Source organism: Mesoplodon bidens (assembly GCF_964165515.1).
Source record: "Mesoplodon bidens genome assembly, chromosome: 14".
In the NCBI taxonomy this organism is placed as follows: Eukaryota; Metazoa; Chordata; class Mammalia; order Artiodactyla; family Ziphiidae; genus Mesoplodon; species Mesoplodon bidens.
The window spans coordinates 59,866,200-59,877,645 of record NC_138170.1 but is presented as its reverse complement, the minus strand read 5'-3'; the positions used below and the strand labels follow the sequence as shown (position 1 = coordinate 59,877,645).

At 36.1% G+C, this 11,446-nt stretch overlaps 1 protein-coding gene across 3 annotated transcripts in view; it reads right to left on the bottom strand.

The window, feature by feature from the left end:
• Positions 1-5,526: 5,526 nt before the first annotated feature.
• The window catches only part of STRN (striatin), a 110,466-nt gene continuing 104,546 nt past the window's right edge, over positions 5,527-11,446 (bottom strand). For all 3 annotated transcript variants that reach the window (XM_081254160.1, XM_081254158.1, XM_081254159.1), the window contains one exon: positions 5,527-11,364. In XM_081254160.1, coding sequence (XP_081110286.1) covers positions 11,195-11,364 — 170 coding nt within the window. In that variant the 3' untranslated portion in view covers positions 5,527-11,194. The remainder of the gene's footprint in view (positions 11,365-11,446) is intronic.

The following is an 11,446-nucleotide window of genomic DNA, read 5'->3' as shown; positions in this document are numbered from 1 at the left end:
CCAAAAATCTCATTTTATATAAAATTGTGTGTGTATATTAAGAAATTTAAAAGCGATTATATATGTATAGACTTGTAAGGGGCTCACAATACACATTACATTTTAGAAGTTGCAGAGTAACTGTAGAAAAAGACAAAACCCTGTATGCAATGTTTGTGTATACATATTAGTAGGAATAAGAATAGATATATCAGGCTGCTACAAGGGAGGTGGGAGTGAAATGGTATGGCGGGATATGATTAGTTTTGCCATTATGCATCTTTATTATTTCATTTATTGCTCTTTTGTGATGTTCTTTTAATTAACTGTATTAATTTATAGTACTATTAATTTGTATCACTTTTAATCTAACATCAAATCATCTCCCTTCCCTTTGTTTTTCCTCAGTACTTATCACTAATATTCAATGTATTTTACTTACTTGTTTTTTGTTTTCCCCAACTGTAATGTCAGCTACAGGTAAAGGATTTTATCTGTTCACTGCTGAACGCCAGCACCTAGAACTCTCTGGCACATAGCAGGCACTCAACCATTGAGGAAACTAATATTTTATGTATAATTTAAGGGCTCCTCTTGATGTTCATTTTAACCTGATTTCTCCTAAAAAACCTTTCAGAAGCTATCAGGAGTGTGACAGAATTACATGATAAGAAGACTGAATTCAGGGAGTTAATAATAGTTATTTCTTTGATACTTATTACTGCCTGACTTTTTTTTTTTTTTTTTTTTTGCGGTACGTGGGCCTCTCACTGTTGTGGCCTCTCCCGTTGCAGAGCACAGGCTCCGGACGCCCAGGCCCCACGGCCATGGCTCACGGGCCCAGCCGCTCCGCGGCATGTGGGATCTTCCCGGACCGGGGCACGAGCCCGCGTCCCCTGCATCGGCAGGTGGACTCTCAACCACTGCGCCACAAGGGAAGCCCACTGCCTGACATTTTATCAGGTGTTATATATTATCTCAAGTCAATCTAAGTAGGCAGATCTATAATACCCATTTTGGAGATGAAAAACCAACTCAGATTAGCTTATCTAAAGTCTCATGGCCAATAAATGTCCTGTGCCCAGGCCAAAATCCTGTTCTCTCCTCTGTGCTATACTGATCGTAAAGGAATCATGTTTCAATAATTAAAAAAGAGATAACAGTTCTTACATAATATATAGGTTTAATATTATTTTGAGATTTACTTAGTTGAATATTTCATAGTCACATAATTCACTGCTCTGTTGATGATTCTATTAATGATTTAAAAGTCGTTTGACTGTTAAATATAAATACCCTGTCCCTAACTAGTGTTCCTGAAACAATTAAGCTGTTCAGCTCCAGGTCTCAAGCCTCCTGGGCCCTGCTGGAGTGGTAGCAGCATACCAAGACAACACAGAACTATTCCTAGGAGAGGTAATAAACATTCAGACAATTACCATCAAATCTTCAAGACAAAATCAGCCCTAAGAACGTCCTGAGGGATTTTGTCCCGGACTCTTCAACTCCAAAGCAAGCTCCCCAGAGAAATGTCTTTCTTGACAACCTTCTACTGGGAGAAGCTTCCTACCTCTTTGGAGAAAAATGCCAGTCAGGAAGAGCAGGACCATCTGAGGGTCACAAGGGCAAAGAGTGGTGGACCCTGTCTGGGCCCAAGACAGTCAAGGCAGGGTTAGGTTCCAGGCTGGAGAGTTCCCCGTCAAGGGATCAGAGGCCAGGGGGTTGGTGTTCAGGAGGATAGGGGGACAGAAGGGATACCACAACAGGGCTTAGAGAGATCTCCTACTCCCCGACATGCTTTGCTCAGTTCCAAAGCAGCCAAAACTGGAAGAGCGTAGCAGAAGAGGGTGCTGCCTTGGGCATTCTGTTGCCACCTTTCAGGTGAGGTCCAAATTCCTCCCCAAGGAGGGTGCAGACCTCAACCTTACTGTCAGCTCCACAGACCTAAATACATTTGAGATTGCCAAGGGACTGGCAGGGATGTTTTCCTTTGTTTTTGGTGATCTGGACAGATTTAGAGTTTCAAAATGTGTTCTCTGATCACTCAACCAATAAATATTTATCGAGTACTTTCTATATGGTAAGGCACCAGGAGAAGTGTTGAGGAATATAAGAAAAACAAATATGGTCCCTGCCTCAAGGAGCTTAGAGACAACAGCAAACAAATAACCATCAACTCTTATTTTTTAGGTGACAAGTGAGCAATACCTAATAGGTAAAATCTGAGTTGAGAATGGGGTTAGAATCAAAGCATTCAGAATAAAACTCATCACTACCTGCTCATGCCTCAAAAAAAAAAAATCCAAAAGATTTTGAAAGATATGTATGTAAATTAGACTTATAGTATATTCCTTGCCAATCTTTGTACTCCCAAAACAATTCTAAAATTCACACAAAATGTGATTATCTGCAGAGGCAAGCTGTATATAACTTGCATACATCAAGGGTATAAAACTGCCTTGATCTACAACCTTCAAGTTCAAAAGTAAAATTATTTCTGCCTCCAGAAAGCAATGACGTTTCTAAGAGAAAAAAGTCTGCTTGCAAGTTTTATTTTTTTTTATTGTAATCATCAGATATATATTCCTAGGTATCCTACAACAATGAGAAACAAGAAGCTTATTGTCCTGCTTGTTTAAAAGGCTGATCAAAGGAATAAAAGAAAGTCTGAATGTTTCAGAGTTGGGAAAAAACTTCATTTCTTCTGACCCCGAGATATACAAGGAAACTGAACAGGTACTATTTCATTGAAAAAGTTTCCTCTTAAACGAACTGATTGTTAAATGGTATTTTGGCTAAACAAGCATACTTTCAAAATCTGTGAATGGCAATTGGCAGAATCTAACCATATCCTTGTTAGCTCTGAAGGGACACTATTAACATTACTTACGTGGTATACATGCTCTATCTTAATGTTCCATTCATTTAAACATTTATCAGATGCACAAGGCTCCATGGTTTACCTGCAAGCTATGTATAAAAATACTGCTTTTTCAGTCAGCAAAATACTAAGATATTTACCACATATGAAAGAATTCCTACATGGCACTTGAGTATTGGTGGTGAGCGGGGGTCAGGTGTGTTATCCATAAATTACTGCAAAAAGATACGTGAGACCACTGAGTTCTTTTTCTAAAATACACACTGAGCGAAATAATTCCATCAATAGGATATTCTGAAATATGTGGACTCAAAGCTTGTAGAAAAATATGTAAATATTTTTTTAAATGCTTCTAAAAGCACAAAGTCATTCAAAACAACAGAACTCATTCTATAAAAATGATTCTATCTTTTCATGAGATTACCACTTGGCTACATTAGGACATTTCTTACATGTCTGGTCTTCATTCTGACATATGCAGATGACACAGCATACCTGGGCCTATGTTAATATAGCTTCCTACAATATAATAAAAAGCTATGTTGTCTGACACTTTAACCGGGGGACTCCTGGATACTTTTGACGTAGTTCCCCAAAATCTTTAATTTAGATGACAGGGATCAATGAAAAAAACCCAGAACTGGAACCATTCACTTTTACAGATCAAAAGGCTCTTAGAGGTCATCTTTACAAGTCTTTTAAGGAGAAAGGAAGACAATGGGTAATGGGTCCAGATCAGAGGCTAACTGTGTTTTCCTTTTCAGTGTGGTCCATCTTTCCCAACACCCTCACCCAAGTTATCCAGCACCGAAAGTAAACTTTCTGATGAGTTTCTTTTGCTTTAAGGTAAGTTAATCTTATTTATTTCTGAAAAATTACTGCCTTGGTCCCACTTCCATAAGGAAGGAGTAGGTGATGTCAGTATTCATTAACATTTCAACACATTTTAAATAAACCACAAGCTGCTTATTTTCTCAACATATGCTTAATATAAAATTTTGCTTTCCATGCATGCAGTTTTTTTTTTTAATTAAAGAAAGTTTTTCACTTTGGGAATTCTCATTTGTGAATGATGGGTTTCCCTATCATTACCCTTACTTTGATGATGCTGTTATATGAGGTAATTCAAAAATATCTTTGGTTTGAGGTTATAGATTGGGAACCTGATACACACCCTGGATCTTATAAGGACATGAAAAACTTTGGCATGTGAATTAATAATACTAATTCTAGTACTCCAAGTGCTATTTAACAGATGTTTTGCTGTGGGTTCTCCTTTATATCACTGGATTAATTATCTCTTTAAAGAGGCACACAGGAAAAGTCAAAAGAGAATTAGCATCTGGACCAGTCTTCCTGTAAGGTGAATGGCTAAATAACCAAGGACGAGAGAATTTTCTATGAAACAGACCCTTCCAGTAGGAAAGATATTGCAGATTTTATTCTCCCAAATAGTCAGATCCTTCTTCAAGTCTGACCAAAAACACCATTACCTTTAGTCTAATAACAACTAAGAATAAGAAAGGGCTTAGGGTTTTCTAAGATCTAAGTGAAACTTGAAATGAGTAATTTTCCGCTTGGTGGGTTTTGGATTCTGTTTGGTTTTGAAAGTATACAAAATATACTAAATTAGAATTTGTGTTTCAGAAAACATGGAATCTAATTTTCAAAGTTGCATGTCAGTGCTTCTCCACAGAGCTAGAGCGTCCCCATCATTGTAAACGACAGGTGTAACTGAGAAGTAACAAGTGGAGGGACGTGTTATGGTTACAGCGTTGGATGAGACCAGATTTCCAGGTGTTCCTGGTGAATACTCTTAAGTGCCAGGACAACCTAGGACCCCTCAACACCTCAGTGGTGCCCTTGGGAAACCTAAAGCAGGTTAGAATACCATTCTGAACCTGGGCTGACCCCAGAGGGTCCATCAATCCCTGAAAAACTTTTGGAGGCCTCTTGACCTTCTGAGCTAGATGACTCTAAAACAACTCCAGCAAATCACATCTCAGTTCTCATTACAAGGGACAAAAGGGACATTTCTGACACTACTGAAAAATGTGTACATACCAAAGAATAGAACACTTATTACTACAGCAGCATATGAAACATCATAGAACAGTGGATAGTTTCAAGGACACCAGAAGCGGTACCTTTTAGATTCTTTATATTATTGTGGCTCCAGGTTGGAACAAAGAGACAGTGAGTTCTGAGCAGAAGCCCTTGAAAAATAATGTTGATCTGAAGGAGCAAGGGGTAGAAGGCTTATGCTTGCCTGTTAAGTAGCCAAACAAAGAAAAAATAAAAGCACATAAAATTTATATGTGTATATGTATGTATAATTTTTTAAATTATGTAACTGAACACTTGAGAAAAAATATACATATGTCCCTGAAAGTATCATGATCCAATCGTGTGGGGTATTTTAATTTTACTGGTTTTACAAAGCCCCAAACTCTCTATAATGATAAATTTCTCCACCTTCCTTACAATCAATAATTAAGATTGGTTCATTACTTTGGATTCACATCTACTTTGTCTAATACACTTTTATTTCTCTGCACCCCTTTACTACCTAACCCCCAAAACAAAATCAGGTTGTATTTAAGTATTTTAACTGCAAACCCACTAGATTCCAAATCTGACAAATATTTCAATTCATGAGACACCTATAGCACATTATCTATATTTGTACACTTTATTTAAAAACAAATAATACACTTAGAGCCACCAAAAAAGGATATCTTAATTAGCTTATCCATACCCTGAATTTACAAAAGAAACTTCTTGCACCACAAAAATTAGCATTTGGATTAATTTACATTAATTGATATTACACCTAAATTTTAAAATACCTGAAGATCAAACAATCTGGCCCAGGGATCACCAGTTGGAGGGGTGAAGGGGTGTGGAGAAAAGGAGTTATTGATGAATCTGAACTGATGATGCCCTGAGGTCAGCTCTAGTAAACTGAAGTGGAGAAGACATAAAATAACCAGTAGATTACAGGATTTGTAATCCTTCTGGATTACAAAACCAGAAGTGGTTCCTCCTAAAAACAGGTATTAGATCATATAGTTGGGATAGGTATAGGGCATACGGATTGGAAAAAAGCTGTGTGGAGAAGGGGGTTGTATTTGTTTCTCACAAGAGGCAAACTTCAGCCAAACAATGAAAAGAAAGTACGGAGGGTGGTATGTGGTAGACTGAAGGCTTTCTGATTGCTGATAACACCAAATTTAGCAGCTCTCTACAAGTCAACTAAAATACCATTCTCTAAGACATTTTCAGAGAGGAGCTAACACACAACCAGGGAAAAATCATTCTACGTTAACAAGGCACTCACTGGTTCACAGCCTGTTAAAAACCCAGGCAGACATTACAGTTAATCTAAATTAAAATGAAGTTTCTAATTTGCATCCAAGGGATGACGGGCATGTGGTCCCAGTTAAATCAAATCTAAAGCTTGACTAGCAAAGATCCAGAAAATTCTTAAGCACCCTTAAGCACCACTTCAGGAATACTCCTAGAATAAGTAAGTGGGATCTAGAGATCTCTGTTTGGCTTTATATTCACTTTTTTTTTCTCTTTTTTTTGGATTAAAAAAAAAAGATGCAATCTGTTTAATACTCTGTGAACCCGGCATCCCTTACAATGACACTGAGATCCAGTTGGATGATGGATATATAACCAATTAAAAAACTTTCAGTGGCAAAAAGCAGTAGAATGATTCAAATCATCTACCAAGGACCTGACCTGTCCTTTGTTTTTTAAACACAGATATGTTAGTTTTCTGGACCTTCTTCTAAAATGAACTGAAGGAATTGATACGTTTCAGAAAAATATACATACAATTTCTGTCAGCTACTACTTTTGTACAACCTGAATCCCAGTGTTAAACAAAATAATGCAATTATATAAATATCTAAACAACACAGTAACAGAGGCAACTTCTGAGTAAATAAAATTAATGATTACGTACTTAATAGCCTTGAAATAGCTTTCAAAGAATAAAGTAAGCTGAAGAAAATTATACTTAAGAGCTCTTTTCCCATGTAAATCAATAACAGTTTGGCTCTTGGCTGAAAGCATCACACAGACATATACTAACCAAAGACTATCTCCAACTCACTATCAACATTGATGATAAATTTTAAGCAGTTCTTTCAAAAGAAAATCAAAAGTAATTCTAAGCCTTTCAATCTGATTTGTGACATCTTTGTTCAATATAACTTAAATGACAAAGCCTGAGAAAAGCACCAACACAGATTTTTAAATTGCATCCATTATTTTAGATGTCATAAAGATTTGCTTGAGTCAAAATGGCAGCAATGACAAAGAGGTAGATATGAAAGATGCCATTTAAATACTATTCTTAGGTGGAATTTTAACTAGTTCAGGTGTTTAAAAATCATTAAAAATGATTTTTACTAGTTGAATCTTCATCACATAAGAATCATAACATGCTCTTGTGTAAAGGGGAAATATATGAAGTGCTAAAAAGTGAGCCTTTAAAAATTACATTTACTTAGCCAACGTTAAAGAGATCCCATAATTTTGGTGAATCAATAATTTCTCCTACTACCTGAACTTGACTCACAATGAAAGAATAGCCATTTTCTTCTCTACTGAAATTTCTAGGAATTCACATTCAAAATTCTTGGAAAGTACTTATGGTGCTCAGAAGAGCACGAAGACAGCGCATGAAATGTCCCCTGAAGTCCTAGAAGTTGAACAGATACATTAAAAAGACATTGATGGTCACAAATCAGGACCTTCACAGATTGGCAAACACTCACACACACACACACACACACACACGCACACGCACACACTCTCTCTCCCTCTCTCCCTCTCTCCCACCCCTTCCCCCACAAAGAAACTCAATCCTCATCCTCACTGTAAGGCTGCATTTGTATTTTTTGTTTTAAAGGCACCTCTCTTTCTCTAGCTATTGCCTTCTTGATGATATCTGTTTCGTCAAAAATCCTGAATGTTCAATGGAAATAGTTCAGTACTGAGAATGGAATACTTTTCAATTCACATTTGAATAGCCAGGTTTTCTTACATTCAGATTTTAATAAACTAGAATGACAGTCTTTAAAACAAGCATGCTAGCCTATAATGAATATAGTATATACAGTAATTTAAACATTTAGAACTATATATTATACTGCAAAAGCAAACAGCACAACACTCATCATACTCATCATTACCTGCTGTGTACACTAACTCCAAAAATGAACATACAAAACAGTAAAATGCACCTATGGTTTTATATATATATATATAGTCTATATATATTATATATATTCCTACAATATATATAATATATATTTATAAAATATACATACATTTTAGACATTTTCAAATAAATCTTCATCATTATCTCCAAAAGAAATTTATAGCAAGAATACTGAAGGAATGAAAGTCAGATAACCAAAAAATTTCTCACAAAGTTTGTTATCAGTGATGCAGCTCAATTTCCCCCCTTTTAGTCATAACTAAAATGATTATAAAAGCTAAATACTTTGCATAACTAATTATCTGTTTAATGGCAAAAATTGCTAAACTTGTTCAATAGAAAAATACTGAAGGTCATTATATCACTTATGTTAAATATCTGTCTATGGTTCAAGTAGCAAACGAGCTCCATATGACAGCTGAGTTTTGAGAAGGGTGCTGCAAGCTCCCAGAGATGTATCCATAGCATGTGAAGATAAGGCAGGGACCCACATCTCCTGCTGATTTCCATATTGTTCCAATACATTTCATACAAAATATTTACAAATGAAGCACTATGACAGCATTTCAGTGACTGTTCAAATCTGGTATTTGTTCATTTTGTCAATTTTCATTGAATTTTTGATAAGCTGAGGGAAAAATCAGACACATATATATGCTTCTATCTGGTTGGAAGACAGCTTTGGCTCATTTCTACACTGAGATCATAACAGTGCTAGTGGAGAAGAATCTCTGTTTCTGGGGACAATCTCCAAGAGCACAGCACTGGATTTCTAAGGAACTTTCAACAGTTCCATCCTTTGCACTATAGTCTACATATCTCATGGTTGTTTTCTACTTACTAACAGAAAAATGCATTTCAACCATGCGGCATAAAACGCAGGTGAAGAGAGTGGTTTGGTTTAGAGAATTCCAGTGACAGAAGGAAAGCAGGCACTGCAGACCTTGGAAAGTAATTAAAGCAATAATTGGTAGAACAATAGCCTGTAGTCATCCATCACAAATATGCCAATTAAGAGCACCTGACTGGAATTTTCCAGTATCCTTCTACAAATGTTAGGTCAGCAACATCATTTATTTACTTTGTGAACAATCAAAAGAGGAATTCGCCAAACACAATGTGGAATTCTATACCTGCATGGGAATATAAACATTTAACTGGTAGCTCATATCCAGGTCAAATCATTTGAATACACAAAGGAGTCCCTTGAGCCCACTGTGAACCAAAGCACAGATGAAATGACAAGGTAGCTGTGTCAAAATATTAAAGCATATCTGTATATCAATTAGGCAAATTTAACACAGGTCTTTAAAGAAAACTTGCCTGTATACAACAGAATTCCAGAGGCAGATAAGCAGAAATTTTAAAGAAAAACTGTCGATTAATATTGACACTATCGTGATAATACTTCTTCAGGGAGTAGACGTACATATTATCAGAAGTGACATTGTTATGCTAATGGAATACAAGGGCATAGGAATGTAGGAATTATATTAAAAGGTTAAAATATTTATGGATATGGACTTTTTTAAAGGCTGAGAGCCTATTAAAAATACATTTTGCTGAAAATTTGGGTATTAGTAACTTATTTCTAATTTCCAGATTGGTCTCTGACATTTTGGGCAAATAAGAAAGAGTGTGAGGAGAGCTGAGACAGTTGTAGGGATGAGGTGTATATACTGGGTCCAGTGGGGTCATGGAAATCCCAAGAGTTGACCATATGTGGGTCATAGGTAAGGTGCGCTCAGGGAACCCTGGTCCTTCAAGAATGGTTTTCCCTAGAAACAGTATTGATTCACTGCCTATTAAAACATGCTGTGTATTCCAGTTAGACACTGGAGGTGGGGTAGGGAGAGGGAAAGAAATAGAGAACCCTTTAGCCAATATTATACACCAAACTATTCCATCCAGATTTCCAAGAGGTTCTTCTCTTTGGAGATATTGATAAGGGAATTCCTGGGGCACAAAACATTTGCTTTATTTAGTACTTCTGCAAAAGCAGCTGCCTAAGGTTAACCATATCCTTTGGCCTATTAAAACATAATAATTATGAACTATTTTTGGTAGGTGTCAGATAATTTGAATATAAGAGACAAAGAGTAGAGATCATCTGAAGCATGGTTATGTGGGTTTTGATAAATAAGTACTTGCAAATAACTTCCAGCTTTTCAACCACTGAAAGTAAGATTTCATTGATAGGAAATAATCACTCTGGTACTATAAACATCACATGAATGAAATGAATTTTAAAATTAACAGAAATTATTATAAAGATATGACCTGCTTGCCATTAAAAATAAACAGAATCTTAAACCTGAATAAGTTAAATCCTTTAGTAAAAGCAGACTCTATCAACTATTCTTCATAATGGTGAGTGTTTTTGACAGCTAAACTTTAGAATGGTACCAAATCTATTTTCAAAAATGTAATACAATATAGAAATCTGCTTAAAAACTAAATATTTGTTTAGCATTTCTGAATAATAATATATTTAACATGTTATTGCATTTCTTTTTTTCCCTCTAATAGGTAAAATGTTTTGCCAGGTGCTTTATGAGAACAGTTGAAAGGAGAGCTAAATTAAAAACGCATTTTAACACTGCCTGGTCATTATGCACATAGGGGTTAGTACAGCAGATATGATAAAGATTACTGTTTTGTCTACCTAATATGTTTAACAAGATTTCTCAGGGGAGAACTAGGTCTAAATTTCCATTCTTCCTCTACTCATTCCCAGCCATCAACCTTTTTAGTTATCCCTTATAATGTGCCCTATTTACTCAATAGGGGCAAGCTAAACCTATGTTCTTCGCTCAGGCCTGCCTAGCGAATTAGAACAACCTCAGAAATAAAAGCTCCTATTTTGGGAAAAATTTTAAAGTTTTCAGGCTCACAGATTCAGCTGAGCTTGCAGCAACCTGAACAAACCTTAGTTTTAGAAAACGAATTGCAAAACTATACTTTAACAAATGTTCTCTGTGCTCCTTCAGCAGAACAAAAGGGCTGGATGGGTTGACTCTTGCCCCGGTCTTCTGTATCTCTTTTGTGCAGTTGATTATTTATAAAGAGCTAGAAGGTGAAGATGATGCATTGTGTCATACAAAGACTTTAGCCAGTGCATCAGCCCCAGCACTGGCTATATAGCATTTGGATGGGTGGAAAGCTACATCATGGATTGATTCTTCAAACTTTTTCCGATGAGCTGTGAACTCTTGGATACACGTTTTACTTTCTAGGTTCCATAAACGTATTGAACAGTCATGACCTATATCAAAAGAAAAGAAATTAAGAGAAAAATTACATTAAATATAAAAACGGTAAGAATAAATAAATAATCCATAGTTGTA